At 43.0% G+C, this 22585-nt stretch overlaps 1 protein-coding gene across 2 annotated transcripts in view; it reads right to left on the reverse strand.

The window, feature by feature from the left end:
- Nucleotides 1-21710, reverse strand: part of dpy19l1l (dpy-19-like 1, like (H. sapiens)) — a 76541-nt gene extending 54831 nt beyond the window's left edge. For both annotated transcript variants that reach the window (XM_078397610.1, XM_078397608.1), the window contains exons 1-7: nucleotides 21305-21710; nucleotides 20712-20736; nucleotides 17043-17130; nucleotides 15609-15746; nucleotides 14246-14366; nucleotides 14060-14153; nucleotides 1171-1228 (exon numbers count right to left, since the gene is read on the reverse strand). In XM_078397610.1, the coding sequence (XP_078253736.1) occupies nucleotides 1171-1228; nucleotides 14060-14153; nucleotides 14246-14366; nucleotides 15609-15746; nucleotides 17043-17130; nucleotides 20712-20736; nucleotides 21305-21563 (783 nt within the window). In that variant the 5' untranslated portion in view covers nucleotides 21564-21710. The remainder of the gene's footprint in view (nucleotides 1-1170; nucleotides 1229-14059; nucleotides 14154-14245; nucleotides 14367-15608; nucleotides 15747-17042; nucleotides 17131-20711; nucleotides 20737-21304) is intronic.
- Between the last annotated feature and the right edge of the window lie 875 nt (nucleotides 21711-22585).

Here is a 22585-nt window from a genome sequence, read left to right on the forward strand (position 1 = left end):
CTCCTAATTTGAGGAAGGCCATCCTTGCTATTGAGGCAGTGCAGCGTAAGTTCAGGAGGTTAATCCATGGGATGGAGGGACTGTCATACGAGGAAAGATTGGAAAGACTAGGCTTGTATTCACTGGAGTTTAAAAGGATGAGAGGGGATCTTATAGAAACGTATAAAATCATAAAAGGACTAGACAAGCTCGATGCAGGAAAAATGTTCCCAATGGTGGGGGAGTGCAGAACCAGGGGACACAATCTAAGAATAAAGGGGAGGCCATTTAAAACTGAGGTGAGAAGAAACTTTTTCACCCAGAGAGTTGTGAATTTATGGAATTCTCTGCCACAGAAGGCAGTGGAGCCCAATTCATTGGATTAATTTAAAAGAGTTAGATAGAGCTCTAGGGGCTAGTTGAATCAACGGATATGGGGAGAAGGCAGGCACAGGTTACTGATTGTAGATGATCAGCCATGCTCACAATGAATGGCGGTGCTGGTTCGAAGGGCCAAATGGTTTCCTCCTGTACCTATTTTCTATGTTTCTATGAAGAACCAAGTCACCAACCATTGGGCAACACTGGGTCTCTTCTGCAAAGCACCAACAGATCCAGGGATCCACTGTTCATGCAGCCTACCCACATTCTTAGTGACAGCTAGATTCTTGTCTGAATGCTGCACTGCCCATCAATCCTGCCTCTGCAGGTTGGAAAGGTGAGAAAAATTGGCATCATTCCATGTGGTCACCCATTCCTTCACAACCATTCATCAAAAATTACATCACCATACAGTACTTGTCTGCATGTATGCACTCCGGGACAAAGCCAACTACCAGATAAACCCAGCTTTACATTATCCAGTCGCAAAATATCCTTATGGTCGAGATAAATTTATGGAATGTATGGAGTCAATGCTGCTACAATGTCAGGTTAAGAGGAATGGGGACAGTGCTGGTGAGGAAATGGACTGCAGCATCTTCAAGGAGTTAAAGCTCCACTGAAGCCTGCATCATATTAGGAATGCAGCAGCTTTTTTTATCAATTCCCCTACAATTTTATACAGTTCCTTCAATAATATAGTTGATCAAAACAACAAATCAGGATTTCATAGCCCACAGGAACCTTGCAGTTTACATTGAAATTAATATGGGAATGTTTAAGGAGTTCAAAAGTAACTACCATTCTTACCTCACCATGATTGAAAAAAAAGCAAGCAACAGTGATCACGCCACCAAGCCTGCTCCCACTGTAAAATAATAGAATATTGTTTTATAATCTTATTTCTTTATTCAGAGCACATTGTAATTTTTTTGCAGATCCACTGTTTGGTAACAACTAATTATGTTAATAAAGAACCGTCTTCTCTTCAACGAGACGCAAACAATCAGATCTCTAAGTGATGCTGCTTGGACTCATTCGTTTCTGCACCTTCGTTCCCACCACCACAGCAGCCAATCAGATGTGAAAACAACAAGAATATTCTGTTTTGGTAAAGTTGGCAAATGATGAATGTTGGCTCAGACACTGGGAGAACATTCCTATTCTTTAAGTAGGACGAGGAGCCATCAGGGACTATCCTGGAGCTGCTACAATCAGCATCTTTCAGTCCATCTTCGTTAACCCTGTAGTTAAGTTTTAATAAATCCCATAAGGTCTATAGAATCAAGTGGGCTGCAGTTTTCAATTGTCTCATTCTGCAAAGTTTCTATTCCTGAAGTCATGTCTAAAATTTGAAAACAAAATTAGGAAGGGGCAAAATTGAGTACCAGATTCAGAAGACGACAAAATATACAGGTAGTAAGCAGGGTTGGACAGAGCACGTAAATTTTTCTGATATAAATTGATGATTGTTCAATATATGAGAATCCCAGGCATGAATTACACATCATCGGGGTAGGGAAACAGCTATTCGACTTCTCCAGTCCATGTTACAATTCATCCTTTGCATATGTCAATTCATATACCTCCCGAGTCCCCATACCCCTTTAAATCCACATCTGCCCCTTCCATCCCCGTTTCAATCAGCAACTCATTATTCCAGACATTCATAACCTTGAGCCTCATATTTTATCTCAGCCTTAAACCGCCTTTATTACAAATCCTGGGTAAACTGAGGGCATACACGAGAGACTGAAAATTATTAACTTACTCACACATAAAATACAGGCCCACTTAAAAAGGAATAGAGGGAATAAAATATCACCTTTCAATGAACTCAAGCACACAGATCAAAATAGCCACATCATCAGTGGATGCACCAGGCTGTTCAACATGAGCGCCCTCTGGTGAAACTCAGAACATCTGCCTTAGCTCGCAATCAACCCAGAAACAATTCACTCCACAATTCTCCACAATCACCAGACAACTTAAACAGAAACAAAACGGCGTAATTATAAGGTGCATAATAACCACGAGACACAAGTAGAACCTTTTTTTAAAAATTGTCCCTTTCCCTCAAATGGAAAATTGTTGCCCTTATTCCACAAATGAATAAAATAAAAGGTCAACAACAGTACCCATCTAATATTTAAGATAGATGCAAGAGCTCTCACAATACTATTTAAAAATCCATGAGAGCTCCTGACATTCAGGTCAAAAGCACATTGACCACAATCATCAAAAATAAATTTTGATCATTTTCCAGTGTTATATGTGAAAGCTTCCTGTGAACAAATTGACTGTAGCACTGCACTCATTAAGAATTACACTTCAGAAATACGTCTGGCTAAAAATGCTTTCGATTTTTTTCTTAAAAGACTTTTTCTAAATTAACGGTAAAACTGGGAGACAGATCTTGCATTACAGAGATTCTTTCCTAATTAAAATGTGATCTAATCTAAGAGGCAGCTGAAGCATGGGAATAAACAACCCCTGAAAGAATATTAGAAAATAACTGCAGATGCTGGTACAAATCGAAGGTATTTATTCACAAAATGCTGGAGTAACTCAGCAGGTCAGGCAGCATCTCAGGAGAGAAGGAATGGGTGACGTTTCGGGTCGAGACCCTTCTTCAGACTGATCCTGAAAGAATATTGAATTGTGTTGAGGATCAGAGGGACCTTGCAATCGGTATGCACGGATCACTGAAGATAAGGTTCATAAGTTCAAGGAGCAGAATTAGGCCATTGGGCCCATCAATTCTACTGTGCCTATCAATCATGGTTTATCCATCTTTCCTACTCATCCCTATTCTCCTGCCTTCACCCCATAACCCCTGACACCCTTTGCATGGCAGGATAAAACAACATATAGGGTACAATCCAAATTCTGGTTTTCACACAAGGAGGATGTATTAACAGGTGAGGATTCAAGAGGGTGATGCAACTACTGTATAATGCTACTTATGAGTGGAGACAGCCCAAACTGAGGCTATTTACTTTGCAACAAGGGTGACAGCAGAAAAATGTAACTGAGTTGCTTGCATAACAAGTGCCCCGAATCTGGTGAACAGGAAATTGCTATTTCTCTTAGCAGAAAAGATTACACGATGAGAATGTAGGATCAATGTAAGATTAGTGTAAATGGGTGATCAATAGTCAGAGCAGACTCCATGGGCCCAAAGACCTGTTACCATACAATATCTCTCACTGAAAAGAGAAATAGGGGTTAATATCATTTATTGCCGTTTTTTGTTGGGGGGGGGTTCTGGAAGTCACTGCCTTTAGGGACAGTGGCAACAAAACCGTCATTATTTTTAAACACAAAAGGACACAAAGTGATCGAGTAACTCAGCAGGTCAAGCAGCATCTCTGGAGAACATGGATAGGTGACATTTTGGGTCAAAACTCTTCTTCAAACCAATTTGGGGGGGGGGGGGTAGTGGAGGGGAGAAATAGGTGCATGTCCAGGTGGGGCACAGAGAAGGGAAGTGGTGGCGGTTTAGTTAGAGGTTACTTTAAATTCAATGTTCATAGCATTGGGTTGTAAGCTACGTAATATGAGGTGCTGTTTCTCTAGTTTGCTTGTGGCCTCACTCTGGCAGTGGAGGAGGCACAGGACAGAAAGGTTAACGTGGGAATGGGAAAGGGAGTTAAAATGGTTAGCAACCAGGAGATTCAGGATACCTGGCGGACCGAGTGCAATTCTACGCTTGGTCTCGCTAATGTACAGGAGGCCACACTGTGAACTGCATTGTGACACAGTGGATGGCGCTAGCCGAGGTACACATGAATCTTTGCCACACCTGGTAGAACTGCTGGGATTCCTGGATGTAGGCGAGGGAGGAGGTGTAGGGATAGGTATTTCTCCTGCGGTTGCTGAGAAAATACCTGGAGAGAGGGTGATTTGGGTGGGAACGGATGAGTAAACCAAGGAGTTGTGGAAGGAACAGTCTCTGAGGAAGGGGTGAAGATGGGCTGATATGACTAGCGATGCGATCACGTTGGAGGTGACGGAAATGTTGTGATGTGTTGGATGCAGCTAATGAGGTGAGGACCAAGGGAGCTCTACCCCTTTTGCGCCTGAGGGCCAGAAAGCAACAGCTGAACCACAAGATACAGAGAAGACATGGGTGAGGGATCAATCTATGGCAGAGGTGGAGGAAAGCTATGTTTACTAAAGGAAGAGGACATCACGGATGTCCTAGAATGGAAAGTCTCATCTTGGCAGCAGATGCAGTGAGAAGGAGGAATTTAGAGTAGGAAGTAGTGTCTTTTGAGAGGCAGTGTGGGAGGATGTATAGTCCAGATACCTGCGGGAGTCGGTAGGTTTATAGTAGATGTTTAAACACTTGGAGCGGCAGCCTGTAAAGCTTCAGAGTGACTAAATAACCTTCTTTGGCTGGCATGGTCACAATAGGCCGAATAGTCTCCTTTGTAGCTTCTACAACTCACACTTTATGCAATACCAAATCATTACAGGACTTTCTAAATACGCATTTCTTGTTTATATATTTCACCATAAATGATGAATTGCAGGAATATAGTGGCTGCTATACTGGGATGTCAGTCCCAATCTCATCTTGGGGTCACCAGAGTTGTCCTGAATGTGGAGCAGTATCAGACCAGGGAAAGAGTTGGAATATGCAAACTGTAACCGCAACTTCAGGCAGTAGCTTGAATATTTAATGGAAGGGAATTTCTGCTCAGCCTGTACTGAAATATTGAACAATACATTTCATCAGTTAGAAACAGGATAGAGACCAAGATTTGCTAAAAGGAAAAGTTGTCAACAATGGACAATGAACGCAACACCATTTTTGGATGGTACCAAGGCACAGCTGAATGAGGAAAGTCAAGAGGGGACCAAGGTCTTGAGTGACTGTTCAAAAGAAAAGAGTACGCAAATTATCCTATGGCCAATATTTATCCAACAATCAATAATCACGAACATAAAGAGGCTGCCCACTCATTATCACCTTTCAGTGCTTGGGATTGGTTGGCATCTTTCGTTCATAACAGGAATCACACTTCATTGGCCACAAAGTGCTTTGTGCTGCCTTAAGGTTATGAAAAACACCAAAGAAATGCAAAAAGACCAGAGGCTCAAAACAACAATGAGGATGAACAAGTTCATAGCAGGAGCATTTCAATTTAACAAGTTGAATAAATCTAAAATAGAAAAACTAAAATAAACATAAACCCAGTAAACTAAGTAATGGGCATGTTGATCCTAAAATAGTCTGGCCCATATGGAACTTGCCTCTACTTTAGAGATACAGCATGGCAACAGGTCTTTCGGTCCACTGAGTCTGCACTGACCAGCAATCGCCCCATATACTAGGATGATCTTACACACCAGGAACACTTTACAATAACAGAAGTTAATTAACCTACAGACCTGTAAGTTCTTGGAGATTGGGAGGAAACTGGAGCGCCCATAGAAAACCCACGTTGTCACAGGGAGGACTCCATACAGGCAACACCCAGAGTCTGGATCGAACCTGTGTCCCTGGCACTGTAAGGCAGCAACTTTACCATTGCACCCCTGCGCCACAAGGCCCAATCCAGTGGACTCTTAAATACCCTCTCAGTTGGTTAGTTAGCAAGCCAGTCAGTTGCTAAACTACAAGAGCAAAGGACATTCTGACAGTCATCAATCTGAAATGTTAACTCAGATTCTCTTTCCACCTCCTGAATGTTTCTGATATTTTCTGCTTTTGTTTCAGATAGACAACAGACATTAGGTGCACGAGTAGGCCATTCGGCCTTCGAGCCAGCACCACCATTCATGGCTGATCATTCTCAATCAGTACTCTGTTCCTGCCTTCTCCCCATACCCCCTGACTCTGCTATCCTTAAGAGCTCTATCTAGCTCTCTCTTGAATGCATTCAGAGAATTGGCCTCCACTGCCTTCTGAGGCAGAGAATTCCACAGATTTACAACTCTCTGGATGAATCTCCAGTTTTTTTCATCAGTTCATAGGTTCAAGGAGCACAATAAGGACATTCGGCCCATCAAGTCTACTCTGCCATTCAAACATGGCTGATCTGTCTTTCCCTCTCAACCCCATTCTCCTGCCTTCGCCCCATAACCCCTGATACCCTTACTAATCAAGAATCTATCTATCTATCAAAAATATTCATTGACTTGAACTCCACAGTCTTCAATGACAATGAATTCCACAGATTCACCACTTTGCTCCCTTCTTGAACAGTTGGGTAATATTTGCAATTTTTCAATCATCTGGAATCACTAGTGAATCTTGAAAGGTCACTACTACTACCTCCACACTCTCTAAAGGATCTTTCAGATCCCTGGGATGCATCCCACCCGGACCAGGTGGCATATCTACCTTCAGACCTTCCATTTTCCCAAACACCTTCTCCTTATTAATAGCCACTTCACCCCCTGAGTCTCTTGAATTTCAGGCATGTTGCTGGCGTCTTCTACTGTGAAGACTGATCCAAAAAGGTTATTCAATTCCTCTGCCATTTCTTAATTCCTCATTATCACTTTTCCAGTATCATTTTCCAGTGGTCCAACTTCCACTCACGCCTTTTTCTTCTCACAGAAATTGGAGATAGCTCGTCTTGTCAACAACTCCCAGATGAGAATAAATAACTTTGTTGTGCTTTTTATATTCTGCACCATTTGTTATCAAAATAACATACTGATTATACCTGGTACCAGTTCCTCCACCACCAGAGTTTTCAGGAATTGATGGAAAAGAGGAAGGATAGAAGGAGGAAGCAATGTCACCAAACCACTAATGCTTTTGCAATAGCCAATCCCATCACTCAAATATATTTATCACTTCACAAGGGCTAAAGTTCCAATGCTGCAGCCACTCCAAATGGTAAACTTCCAAGAATTTCATTAAGTCGTTTAAAGAATTAAAAATCTGTGACATATACACAACAGCAGATTAGCAATGCAGGATGTGGAACAGTAAGATCCGGGAGCAAAGTGGCTGAGAGGGAGTTAACGCTTTGCAGGAAATTAAAATCCAGCAAGATTTCCCTCTGTGACTACCCAAACCAGCTCCAAAAATAAAATTAAACAAATCCAAAACACTCAATGAAAATGCAATTCTTGTGATCAAACATGAAATATAGATTTATTTACTGTGTATAGTGTGGAAAACTACAGGTTTTACTTCTGATTAGTGAGTAAAAATATGCAAGTTTTGTATATAAAACTATTAGGGTTTAACAAGCAATGTGCTGGTGAAACTCAGTGGGTCAGGCATCATCAGTACTGGGATTTAAACAGTCAATAATTCAGGTTCTTTAGTTTTAGTCTCTTCCATCCTTAGGAAACGACTGATTATCTACCCTCTCTATGCCCCTCATAATCGTATGAATCTCCATAAGATCACCCCTCGATCTCCAACACTCTAGTGAGAATAATCTAAGCCTGATTGACTGCTTGAGGAAACTGGAGCTGCAGTTGGATGACCTCAGGGATGTCCAGGAGAATGTGAGTATCAGATAGGTGTTATAGTGATTTTGTCACACACTAGGTGCAGGCAAAAAGTAAATACTCTCCCATCAGGAAAGGGAACAGGCAGAGAGTGCATGAATCCCGTGTCCATTTACCTTAATAGCAAGTATCCCTGTCGGATACTGTTGGGAGAGACCACCATTCAGAGGAGAGCAGCATCAGCAGTCAGGTCTCTGGCACCAGGCTTTGAGCACAGTGGGGTAGGGTGAAGTCAGACAGGGCTATAATGAATGGAGACTCATTAGTTAGCAGGACAGACAGTAGATTCTGTGGCAGTAAACGGAACTCCAAGATGGTGTGTTGGCTCCCTGGTGCCAAAGTTGCAGGCTGCTGTGGAACATTCAAAGGGGGGAAAGTGAGCAACCAGATGTCACCTACATTTTGGCAAATGATGTAGGCAGGAAGTTCCTCAGAGTGAATATAGGGTGTTAGGCAAAAGGTTAAAAAGCTGTATGAGGGATCTAGAGGTATAGGCAGTGTGGAGGCAGATAAGGTGGCAAAAACATTTGATATGCTGTTCTTCACGTGTCAGGGATACAAGTATAGAATGTGGACACGAGGAATTGCAGATGCTGGAATCTTGAGTAGAACACAAAGTGCTGGAGTAACTCAGTGGGTCAGTCAGCTTCTTTTTTAACAAAGGAAAAACATTTGAAGAAGAGTTCCAACCTGAAACATCGCCCATCCTCTCCCTCCAAAGATGCTACCTGATGCAATGAGTTACTCCAGCATTTTGTGTTTTTAATTGAATATAAAATTTGGGATGTTATGTTACAGTTGTTCAAGAAATTGATGAGGCCACACTTGTGTTGAGAATTGTGTTCAGTTTTGGACACCTTGACAATAGACAATAGACAATAGACAATAGGTGCAGGAGTAGGCCATTCAGCCCTTCGAGCCAGCACCGCCATTCAATGCGATCATGGCTGATCACTATCAATCAGTACCCCGTTCCTGCCTTCTCCCCATACCCCCTCACTCCGCTATCCTTAAGAGCTCTATCCAGCTCTCTCTTGAAAGCATCCAACGAACTGGCCTCCACTGCCTTCTGAGGCAGAGAATTCCACACCTTCACCACCCTCTGACTGAAAAAGTTCTTCCTCATCTCCGTTCTAAATGGCCTACCCCTTATTCTCAAACTGTGGCCCCTTGTTCTGGACTCCCCCAACATTGGGAACATGTTATCTGCCTCTAATGTGTCCAATCCCCTAATTATCTTATATGTTTCAATAAGATCCCCCCTCATCCTTCTAAATTCCAGTGTATACAAGCCCAATCGCTCCAGCCTTTCAACATACGACAGTCCCGCCATTCCGGGAATTAATCTAGTGAACCTACGCTGCACGCCCTCCATAGCAAGAATATCCTTCCTCAAATTTGGAGACCAAAACTGCACACAGTACTCCAGGTGCGGTCTCACCAGGGCCCGGTACAACTGTAGAAGGACCTCTTTGCTCCTATACTCAACTCCTCTTGTTACGAAGGCCAACATTCCATTGGCTTTCTTCACTGCCTGCTGAACCTGCATGCTTCCTTTCATTGACTGATGCACTAGGACACCCAGATCTCGTTGAACTCCCCCTCCTCCTAACTTGACACCATTCAGATAATAATCTGCCTTTCTATTCTTACTTCCAAAGTGAATAACCTCACACTTATCTATATTAAACTGCATCTGCCATGTATCCGCCCACTCACACAACCTGTCCAGGTCACCCTGCAGCCTTATTGCATCTTCCTCACAATTCACACTACCCCCCAACTTAGTATCATCTGCAAATTTGCTAATGGTACTTTTAATCCCTTCGTCTAAGTCATTAATGTATATCGTAAATAGCTGGGGTCCCAGCACCGAACCTTGCGGTACCCCACTGGTCACTGCCTGCCATTCCGAAAGGGACCCATTTATCCCCACTCTTTGCTTTCTGTCTGTTAACCAATTTTCTATCCATGTCAGTACCCTACCCCCAATACCATGTGCCCTAATTTTGCCCACTAATCTCCTATGTGGGACCTTGTCGAAGGCTTTCTGAAAGTCGAGGTACACCACATCCACTGACTCTCCCTTGTCAATTTTCCTAGTTACATCCTCAAAAAATTCCAGTAGATTTGTCAAGCATGATTTCCCCTTCGTAAATCCATGCTGACTCGGAACGATCCCGTTACTGCTATCCAAATGCTCAGCAATTTCGTCTTTTATAATTGACTCCAGCATTTTCCCCACCACTGATGTCAGACTAACTGGTCTATAATTACCCGTTTTCTCTCTCCCTCCTTTCTTAAAAAGTGGGATAACATTTGCTATTCTCCAATCCACAGGAACTGATCCTGAATCTATAGAACATTGAAAAATGATCTCCAATGCTTCCACTATTTCTAGAGCCACCTCCTTAAGTACTCTGGGATGCAGACCATCAGGCCCTGGGGATTTATCAGCCTTCAGTCCCATCAGTCTACCCAAAACCATTTCCTGCCTAATGTGGATTTCCTTCAGTTCCTCCATCACCCTAGGTTCTCCAGCCCCTAGAACATTTGGGAGATTGTGTGTATCTTCCTCAGTGAAGACAGATCCAAAGTAACGGTTTAACTCGTCTGCCATTTCTTTGTTCCCCATAATAAATTCCCCTGCTTCTGTCTTCAAGGGACCCACATTTGCCTTGACTATTTTTTTCCTCTTCACGTACCTAAAAAAACTTTTGCTATCCTCCTTTATATTATTGGCTAGTTTACCCTCGTACCTCATCTTTTCTCCTCGTATTGCCTTTTTAGTTAACTTTTGTTGCTCTTTAAAAGAGTCCCAATCCTCTGTCTTCCCACTCTTCTTTGCTATGTTGTACTTCCTCTCCTTAATTTTTATGCTGTCCCTGACTTCCCTTGTCAGCCACAGGTGTCTCTTACTCCCCTTAGAGTCTTTCCACCTCTTTGGAATAAATTGATCCTGCAACCTCTGCATTATTCCCAGGAATACCTGCCATTGCTGTTCTACCGTCTTCCCTGCTAGGGCCTCCTTCCAATCAATTTTGGCCAGCTCCCGCCTCATGCCTCTGTAATCCCCTTTGCTATACTGCAATACCGACACTTCCGATTTTCCCTTCTGCCTTTCCATTTGCAGAGTAAAACTTATCATGTTGTGATCACTGCCTCCTAATGGCTCTTTTACCTCTAGTCCCCTTATCAGATCAGGATCATTACACAACACTAAATCCAGAATTGCCTTCTCCCTGGTAGGCTCCAGTACAAGCTGTTCTAAGAATCCATCTCGAAGGCACTCTACAAACTCTCTTTCCTGGGGTCCATTTCCAACCTGATTTTCCCAGTCTACCTGCATGTTGAAATCTCCCATAACCACCGTAGCATTACATTTTTGACACGCCAATTTTATCTCCTGATTTAACTTGCACCCTAAGTCGAGGCTACTGTTTGGGGGCCTATAGATAACTCCCATTAGGGTCTTTTTACCCTTACAATTTCTCATTTCTATCCATACTGATTCAACATCTCCTGATTCTATGTCACCCCTTGCAAGGGAATGAATATCATTCCTTACCATCAGAGCAACCCCACCCCCTCTGCCCACCTGTCTGTCTTTTCTATACGTTGTGTACCCCTGAATATTCACCTTGCTTTGGAAAGATGCCATTAATCTGGGAAGAGTGCAGAGGAGATTTACAAGGATGACTTCAGTGACTAGCGGAGTTCCGCAGGGTTCGGTGCTGGGGCCGCTACTCTTCAAGTTGTATATTAATGATTTGAATGAGGGGATTGAAGGCTTTGTGGCCAAGTTTGCGGATTATACGAAAATAGGTGGAGGGGCAGATAGTGCAGAGAAAGCAGGGACTCTGCAAAAGGACTTGGACAGGTTGGGACAGTGGGCAGAGAAGTGGCAGATGTATATAGTGTAGCAACGTGTGGAGTCATGCATTTTGGTAGTAGGAATAAAGACATATTGTGAGCAATTATGGGCACCAAATCTGAGAAAGGATATGCAGGCCCTGGAGAGGGTCCAGAGGAGGTTTACAAGCATGATCTCAGGAATGCGTGGGTTAACAGATGATGAGCTTTGACCTGTACTCAGTTTAGTTTTAGACTCTTCTATCCTTGGGAAATGACTGATTATCTAGAATGAGGGGGGACTTCATTGAAACATACCAAATAGTGAAAGGCTTGGATAGAGTGGATATGGGGAGGATGATTCCACTAGAGGAGAGTCTAGTACTAGAGGTCATATCCTAGGAATTAAAGGACTTTACTTTAGGAAGGAGATAAGGAGGAATTTCTTTAGTCAGAAGGTGGTGAATCTGTGGAATTCTTTACCACCGAGGCTGTGGAGGCCGAGTCTATTCCTTGGAGTGCAGGAGGCTGAGGAGTAATCTTATAGAGGTGTAAAAAAATCACGAGAATAATTTGGGTGACTGCAGAAGGCCTGTTTCCCAGGCTCGTGGAATCAAGAATTAGAGGTTTATGGTGAGAGGAGAAAGATTTAATAGGAACCTGAGGGGCAAGTTTTTAAACATCGAGGGTGGTATAAACAAACATTTTGGGCATAAATGTAAATTAGTGAGTATGTAGATGACACCAAAATTGATTAAGTTGCAGAAGGCAGTTAAGGATACTGCACAAAAAATGGCAGATAGAGTTTCATTCAAGCAAATGTGAGGTGTTCTACTTTGGGATGTTGAATCTAAGGGGAAGGAATACAGTTAATGAATGAATGAATGAATGAATGAATGAATGAATGAATGAATGAATGAATAAGTTTATTGGCCAAGTATGCATATACAAGGAATGTGCCTTGGTGCTCGGCTCACAAATGACAACACAAACACACAGTTAACAATTAAGATTAAGGCATAACCACATCAAAACAATAAGGATACAACATTACGGTCTAAACATGTAGGTGAAAATAAACCAGACTCTTAACAGCACTGATGTACAGATGGATCTCAGGGTACAAATCCATAGCTCCCTGAAAGTGTCAACACAAGTAGATAGGCTAGTAAAGGTTATTTATGGTATGTTTGCCTTTATTGGTCGGGCCACAAGTACAAGAATCAGGAAGTCATGTTGCAGGTTTGGTTAGGCTGTATTTGGAGAATTGTATGCCGTTCTGATCATTACATTACAAGAAGGATGTGGAGGCTTTGGAGAGGGTGCAGAAAAGGTCCAACAGCCGGCTGTCTGGATTAGAGGATATTAGCTGCAAGGATTGATTTGGATTTTCTCTGGAGCATTGGAGGTTGAGGGGAGACCTGATAGACTATATAAAGTTATGAGAGACACAGATAGGATAGACAGGGTGGAAATGTCAAAGACTACAGGGCTTTATCTTAAAGGTCAGAGGGAGAAAGTTTAAAGGCAATACATCGGGCATGTTTTGTTTTACAACCGGATGCCTGGAACACTGCCAAGTTGATCATAAGATCATAAATGATAGGAGCAGAATTAGGCCATTTGGCCTATCAAGTTTACTCTGCCGTTCAATCATGGCTGATCTATCCTAACCCCATTATCCTGCCTTCTCCCCATAAACTCTAACACCCGTACTAATCAACCCATACTAACCCATACTGATGGAAGAAGCGGATACAATACTGGTGTTCAAGTGGCTTTTAGATAGGCACATGGATATGCAGAAAATGGTGGAAGTTGGATCACGGAGGAGTTTAGTTTAACTTGGTGTCATGATTGGCACAGCCACTGTGGGCCGAAGGTCTGTTTCTGTGCTGTACATGATTTTGTGTGTTTGCTTGACCCTATGCTGCTGCTGCTAGCAAGAAAGGTTTTCCTTGAACCGTGTACCTCTCTGTACTTGTGCGTGTAACAATACACTCGACTTGAAATACTGCAGCATTGGCCATGATCCAACTAAACCTCTCACAAAAGGCAACCAACTTCACATTGATCAACAATTCACGTAAATTAGATTTTTCAAACTAATGCAACCTCCTAAAAGATACTTTACATAAAACAATTAACATATTAATTGCACCATAAATGCAAAGATGTACATGTCAACAAGCATTTACTAAAATAATTCAATAATGATCAATCTCCCAGTTACTGGTTGTGATAACTGACTGAACCTGCTAGTTGGGCAGGTCAAGTAACTGGCCCTAGGACAAAAAAACATGATTATTTCCAAACCAACATGTGGCAGATTCATTTATTAAGGGTACTGAAATATTCTTACCTCAAGTATGTTCCATAAATGAAAAATAGTGACATCATAAACCCATTTAGGATAAAAACGAATGTGACATAAAAATAGGCAGGGTCTCCCATTCCTGTTGAATAAAAACAAAAGACATTTTCTGCTTAGTACCTGTGTAAATATTCAAAAGCAGGTTTTGAAGTACGTGCAATGCAAATAACTTGCCTTCACAACTCTCCACAGGAGTGAAGCCCTGACCTCGGTCCACACGCCAACATATTTTGGTCGAAATGCCAAGAAAATCTGCAATGGCAATGTAAATGCGGTACCAGCTAGACAGCACTACCTACCGAAAAAAGAGTCAAGTCTTCCCATTACACAGAGTTCAGCTTTAAACCAAATATTGCGCTTCCCATAGTTCTCATACAAATGATACCTGAAGATAAGAGCTTAAACAGGCTCAAGAATGTTACCCCATCCCATCCCACTAATGGGGTTCATCACCCAGGCATTGAAGAAATTTCTCCTGGCATCTGGTGACAATCACCCAAAAGCTTGTTTATGAGGCAGCAATCATTATTGTCAACAACATGTATAGTTTTGTAGAAAAACAATCACAATGACACACCTGAATATCAGTAGCAATCCCAGCCAATTGGCAGAAGGCTTTGGGTTTTCAAGTATATTCAGGACATGAGCTCCGAGGTGCGTGGCGCAATACTCAGGCAGTGCCACACTGAGCTAGCCACAAAGTGGAGTCGCTAGCCACAATGTTAGTGCAGGGAAATATTATAAAACTGGAGGCACTAATAAAAGAGTAGTGACAACAAAATGCTGGAGTAACTCAGTGGGACAGGCAGCATCTCTGGATAGAAGGAATGGGTGACGTTTTGGGTCGAGACCCTTCTTCAGACTGCGAGTCAGGGGAGAGGGAGACACAGAGATAAGGAAGTGTAAGGTGTGAAAACAACACATCAAAAGAAATGTCACCTTCTATCCCGAGATTCTACCTGTCCCGCTGAGTTACTCCAGCATTTTGTGTCCATCTTCGGTGTAAACCAGCATCTGCAGTTCCTTCCTACAAAGTGACATCCAAGTGTTTAACGTGCCAATGGTCCTTCTTTAATTATTGCCCCAACAACTCACCTCATGCCAAAAACAAATCATTTGTGGCACTGCCTTTTAAGTATTGCAACATGCCTTACAGAAGCCATGCATGTCACAGTCAACATGCTTGATTCCAAACAGAAAAAAAAGCTTTGCAAGCAGAAAGTTACATGAATCAATCTCCCAAGTAAAAGTCTAGAGACAAAGTAAACCAGAGGATTTGAGGAGGAGGTGAAGGGGTTGAGTTTGAAGATGAAGGAAATCTAGAAGAGCAAGGATGGCGAGTATGTAAGATCACAGACAAGCCAGCATTGAGGAGTGCTGTTCTGAATGAGTTTGTGTTTATGTGCAATGGAGCTGCAAGCGAAATCAATATCAGGGTAAAGGGAAGAAGGGAGAACATTAAAGAATGCTTAATTTACTAAATACCAGCTGGCGTCTTCATTTTTATACTCTACATTCTTTCATATAAATTACCAACCTCTGGATAAAGGTTGAACCGCTTCAAGGTGTTGATAATCAAGGGATATTCAGTCAAGCGATCGTTCATTATGCAAGTTAAACCTTCATTATATGAGGGTGCCTCAATAATGGCTTTAAAGAATGAATAATACAACCCCTAAAACCAGAAAATGTGTTTAGAAGCATTATAAGTCAATATGACCAAGATAAACCTCAAAGTCCAAAACTAACATTGATAAACAATCCAGAAATATCTGGGAACAATGAACTCCAGCTCAATGCACGAACATTCTACATTCTATGGAAAGTTCATGCAATATTAAACTATTTTTTCTATTCCAATTACAGCACTGTTGAAAGCCCAACCATTCTACATTACAGCTGACATTTTAGTTGGTTATATATAGAGTATTTAAAAGAATATCAGAATAATTATTTTACAATCAAAATTAATTTGTTTAGTCTCTTCCCCCCCCCCCCCCCACCATCTAATACATGAATAGATTTAATTTCTAAATTAACAATTTTGGGCAAAAAAGATACCTCATTTCTACAAGCTGTGGTTATTTGAATAGTTCTAAATTCATTGAGCTCATGCTCTGACTTCTAACAGTATTTCCATGGCATCTGGTGGAAAGGAAGACTAAGATGAAGAGCAATAATCAACCAGCAATGATCAACTGTCTTAGTTCCATTCCTCATTCAATGATCTTACTTTATTTCCACATTAGGGTTGGAGAGGCTTTGTGTAGTGTGAATAGAATTACAACCTTAAGGTAAACAGCTGGATTTTGTTTAGACTGGAAGGGATTGTGGGAGAGATTTGGGGAACATGGGAAATCCCAAAATACAGGGAGCAGAAATCAGCAAAATTGGTTCACAGTGGGCCATATAGTGTGGTAATAAGACTAGCTTGCATAATGGTACTCAATTCTGACCGTCAAATATGGAATATGTTTTTAACGCTGGTGTTTACAACGCTTACTGAGATCCTCCTTGCCCACGACACACTCAACTGTATAGTCCCTTTCAACTGGAAAGGCTTCCATCGCTCTAATACTCAATAAGCAGAATGTAGTGCTAACTGCAGGATTTCTCCTTCTTCCTAATCTAATTTCCTCCATTGTATCCATCAAAATGTCAGGTCACACCAATGTCCTCCAAAAAGCATTCTTCATTTAAAATACAAAATTAATTTGCTTAATCAGAGGTATTTACTATTTGTGACCGTAGTGCGAGACGTAATAGGGATTGTGTTTGTTTATCAATTTGAGATTGACAAAGCAGCTCATTTGCAGCAATCAGGTGTTTTTTTCAGAATCAAGGCTACAGATTGATAGATCAAATGATGCAGAAAACCAGCTGTTGGTAAACTACCCAATGCCATTCAATTGACTGTAGGTATACTGGGGAACCTGAAGCCAACCACTAATAAGTTAAATCAAATGCTTACCATTTCAGTACGAAAGGCCATTTCACGTTCTAATGTTGAAAGGTGAGAGAAATGTCGATTATTTTCAAAGAGACTAGCTATATGGTACCTGAAGTGAATTGGAATAAAATTGAACAATTTAAGCATTGCTTTGACAATTGAGAAAAGATCTATAAAACAGTTGTTTATTCAGCAGACTTACTTAATTTTACTCACTAATTGAACAGTGAATATAAACCGCTAGAAATTAGCTTTCAAACAATTAAGAAATGCCTTCAATTTATTTGTCACCAACTACTGGGAAAACCACTGTACAGCCAAATACATATACAACTCAATTTACAAATTTGCAGATGACACCACTTTAGTGGGCCAGATATCAAATAATGATGAGACGGAATACAGGAAGGAGATTGAGAACTTCATAATCTGGTGTCAAGATAACAACTTTTCCCTCAATGTCAGCAAGACAAAGGAGATAGTGATCGACTTCAGGAAGTGAAGTATACCCTGGTATACATTGACGGCGCCGAAGTAGAGAAGGTTTCAGGTTTCAAGTTCCTAGGAGTAAATATCACCCGCAACCTGTCCTAGACTGGTCATATTGAAGCAATGGCCAAGAAAGCACGCCAAGAAAGCACACCAAGAAGGCTTAGGATGTCAGCACATCCACAATAACTCTCCCCAACTTCTACAGATGCACCATAGAAAGGCATTTTATCGGGATGCATCACAGCATGGTTTGGGAACAGCTCCAAAGACCGCAAGAAATTGCAGAGAATTGTGGACACCACCCAGATCATCACACAAACCAACCTCCCTTCCATTGACTCCACCTACGCTTCACGTTGCCTCGACAAGGCCATTAGCATAATCAAGGATGAGTCTCATCCCAGACACTCCCTGTTCTCCCCTCTCCCATCAGGCAGAGGTACAGAAGTGTGAAAAAGCATACCTCCAGATTTAGAGACAGTTTCTTCCCAGCTGTTATCAGGCAACTGAACCATTCTGTCACTAACGAGAGAGCAGGCCTGACCTACCTGACCTACTCTTGGACTATCTTTAATCGAACTTTATCTTGCAATAAACGTTATTCCTTTTATCCTGTCTTTGTACACTGTGGACAGCTTGATTGTAACCATGTAGAGTTTTTCCACTGACTGTAGAGCACGCAACAAAAAAGCTTTTCACCGTACTTTGGTACACGCAACAATAAACTAAACAAAACCTACGAGAAACCTAGTGCTTGACCACACATGTTGGAAAAGTAGTGCTTAGGATGGCACCAGAGGCTGATCCATTTGGCTAAAACTGATGGAACCTAGTGTAAGTGGCAGAGACTCTACCACACAAACTCCACCAACTGGCCCACTGCAGCAGAGGCCGCAAGATCCATATTGGCCTTATCAGTTGCCTCAGTACCTACAAGGACAGCAATTGAATCCTATCAACCTCAATCCTGAGTTATGCCCAAGACAAAAATATTGAACAACGACCAACATGGTTCTACCCTTGGGTCAGAGTATACTGACAAACCAAAAACCTTTAGGAGAACTGACTAGCTTTCAGCCTCTTCACAAAGCTAATAAATCTAATTTCCTATCTCTCAGCAATTAATCAGGGTTGAGGACAATCTACTTCCAGTCAGATTCTATGTTTTCTGAAGTGACTGGTGAGACCCATGTGGAACTGGGAGATGTCCCAGAGGACTGATTGGTGGGTGGTTGAGAGGAGGCATCTTCCTTCCATCAATTACACAAGGCACACCACGGAACATAATTTTGTTTTGCCCAAAAGGGCACAAAATGCTGGAGTAACTCAGTGGGTTAAGCAGTATCTCCAGAGAATGGGGATACGTGATGTTTCAGGTGGAGACTCTTCTTCAGCGATGCTGCTTGACCCGTTGAGTTACTCCAGTACTTTGTGCTCTTTTGTGTAAACCAACATCTGCAGTTCCTTCTTTCTACATTATGTTTTGCGTGTATGGTGTCAATTGTTTGAACACTATGGCCTGCTCATCAGTGCAAACTCACAGCCACAAATCTGGGGAGCCTGTGAAACATCACAACTTTTTACATTAAACTCCATCTGCTATGTTTTTGTCCAATGGACTTCTACACCCCACTAAGGAATCCAAATAAACTCCTCACTGCATGCACTCCCACAGCATTCATGTCATCAGCAAACCTGGATATGTTACACTGCAACCCCTCTTCCAAGTCATTAAAACAAATAGAAAACAATCAAAGGGTCAAGAAGCAATCTTGGAGCACTCAACTACTCACATCATTCTAGCCCCCAAAAGACATATTTATTCTGACTTTCTTTCTTCTCTGTAATAACCAATCTACATTCCACACTTCCCTCAATAACCTGAGTTCATTGTGTGCGTTCACAAATTTCAAACACACCTGAGCCACAGGTTCCTTCTATCAACTCAGCTTTTACATCTTCAAACGAACTAGAAAATTGTTAAACGTTGTTTTTTCTTGGCATATTTTATTTTAAGTGACCAGCCATTCTTCCTTGATTCAGACTCCAGGATTTAGTCAACACTTTGTTTTCCTCCCCAGCCCTCCTGCGCAGGGTTGACAATGAACCTGAGCTCCTTTCACCACCTAAAAACTAATCTCACCCACTATAGTGCAATTTTTCATCTCCCCAACCTGACCAAACATTGAGAAAAATTAATTATATGATAGCTCTTACATTACCATACTGGAATCAGACTCAATACACATCTAATGTAACAAATACATCTCTTTAGTTAGTTTATTTTCACGTGTTCCGAAGTACAGTGAAAAGCTTTTGTTGCGTGCTAACCAGTCAGCAGAAAGACAATACATGATTACAATTGATCCATTTAGTGTATAGATACATGATAAGCGAATAATGTTTAGTGCAAGGTAAAGCCAACAAAGTCCGATCTAGATAGTAGTTCAGCACTGCTCTCTGGTTGTGGTAGAATGATTCAGTTGCTTGATCACAGCTGGGAAGAAACTGTCCCTGAATCTGGAGGTGTGGGTCACCTTATGGGAGAGGGGAGGAGGGAGTGGTCAGGGTGCAACTCATCCTGGATTATGCTGCTGGCCTTGCTGAGGCAGCGTGAGGTATAAATGGATTCCTTCTCTCCAGAGGTGCTGCCTGTCCCGCTGAGTTACTCCAGCTTTTTGTGTCTATCTTCAATAGAAGGGAGGATGGTTATTGTGATGGTCTGGGCTGCGTCCACAATTCGCTGCAATTTCTTGCGCAAAATGCAATGGGAATAAAGTTTCCACCTTTTCAAAAAATAAACTCACGTCTTCTCACAAATTGGGTCATGACTAACAATTCATTTAATAACAAATTGCAACACATTGGCAGTGAAAGGTGGGAAAATCAGATTTACTCAAATCTCTCCTTAAAACTGCTCAATTTTTTCCCAGAACATGTTGAATTTCAAACCCTTTTCACCAAGTTGATAACTAATCCAAGTAATAAAACCACCCATTTATCATATTCTGCATCACAGTTTATAAAAAGGAGATAGAATACTTAGTACACCACGAATAAGCAATATTGATTTTCATTCATAAGGTTGGCTATGCAGTAGTTCATTACATCAAATTATTTTCATGTGACTAAAATGTCATTGGATTCAGTATCCAACCAGCAGCTGTGATAACCTTACATTTATTGCAATGTACTCACCAATGCAAAATTCCCACGATGATTGCTGTGAGAGAGGAGTCAAAATGGTGAATAGGCGATCCCAACGTATTTTCTTACATTATCCTGTTTCACCACCAATCCCTTCCACAAAAGTTAGAAACAGTGCACCAGAGATAGACCAAGTGGTGCCTCTCCCATAACCCCCCCCCCCTCCATACAACTCCTCTTAACATCCAGCCCTCACCCATCCCCTTCTCTCTCCTCCTCCCTTACCCACCCAATTCCTTCTCTCTCACCCACTTCCATCTCCTCCTCCCCACCCATTTCCCCCTCATCCACCCCCTCCCTTATCCACCCCACCTCCTCCCTCATCCACCCCATTCCTTCTCCTCCTCCCTCATCCACCCCCTTCCCTCCTCCCAAATCCATCCCTTCCCTTTCCTCCCTCGCCCTTCCTCACCACCCCCTCCCCTCTCCTCCTCCCAAACCCATTCCTTCCCTCCCCTCTCTAACACCCTCCCCCCCCCCCCCTTTGCACTCCTCCTCCCTCACCCATTCTCCATCCTCCACTCTTCCCTCTCCTGCCACCGCCTTCCCTTCCTCCTCCATCCTACCCTCTGCCACCACCTTACCGAGCAGGATGGTGGTCCCCAAGCTGCTGAGCGCCGACTCGTCGAGGCAGAGGTGCCCCCCAATGCCGGACACCCACTTGCCAGACACCCCCAAAAGCCCGGGCGTGGGCTTGGCCTTGGGCGGGGTGCACTCCTTGCGCCTATCCCGGCGCGGGCTGGTCCCCTTCTGCAAGGCCCTGGCGCCAGCTGGCGGGCAGCGCTGCCGCTCCTCGGCGGGACCTCGGCTGTTCCTGGTGTTCATGCGGATCTTCATCGCCATCGCCGCGTATGCCTGCAGGCCAGGCCGAGGCCTCGGGCTGTGCGTGGCGGCGGGGCCGGCCCTGCGCTCTCCTCCCGCGCACGAAGCAGCCACCGTCACCACGGCAACATCACAGGCGAGGACGGCGCGACGCAGCCAAGAGGAGACACGGAGCCGCGAGTGCGAAACCTCCAGACTCCCAACACGCACGGCCCAGCGTTCAAAGCGAGGAGCGCAGCCTGGCAACCCATCCCCTAGCAACCAACCTCTTGCATCTCGTGCCATAGCAACCAACCTTTTGCAACTCATCCCCTCGGAACCAAATGCATGGCAACGCATCCTCTAGCAATCAAACCCTGGAAATTAAGCCCCACCAACTAAATCCCAGGCAACTCACCCAGCAAACATTCAAACCTCTAGCATCCAACCCCTGGCAATTCAATCACTAGCAACCAAACCCCAGGCAACTCACCCCCTAACAATCAACCCCTGGGTAACTCACTCCCAACCGCAGGCAACTCACCTCAAGCAATCAAGAAGTCTGAAGAAGAGTCTTGACCCGAAACGTCACCCATTCCTTCTCTCCAGAGATGCTGCCTGTCCCGCTGAGTTGCCCCAGCTTTTTGTGTCTATCATCAAGCAACCAAACAGAGAAACATAGAAAAATAGGCGCAGGAGTAGGCCATTCGGCCCTTTGAGCCATTCTATTCAATATGATCATGACAATAGACAGTAGGTGCAGGATGAGGCCATTCGACCCTTCGAGCCAGCACCGCCATTCAATGTGATAATGGCTGATCATTCTCAATCAGTACCCCGTTCCTGCCTTCTCCCCATACCCCCTGACTCCGCTATCCTTAAGAGCTCTATTTAGCTCTCTCTTGAATGCATTCAGAGAATTGGCCTCCACTGCCTTCTGAGGCAGAGAATTCCACAGATTCACAACTCTCTGACTGAAAAAGTTTTTCCTCATCTCAGTTCTAAATGGCCTACCCCTTATTCTTAAACTGTGGCCCCTTGTTCTGGACTCCCCCAACATTGGG

The sequence above is a fragment of the Rhinoraja longicauda genome, chromosome 4, assembly GCF_053455715.1.
Source record: "Rhinoraja longicauda isolate Sanriku21f chromosome 4, sRhiLon1.1, whole genome shotgun sequence".
NCBI lineage: Eukaryota > Metazoa > Chordata > Chondrichthyes > Rajiformes > Arhynchobatidae > Rhinoraja > Rhinoraja longicauda.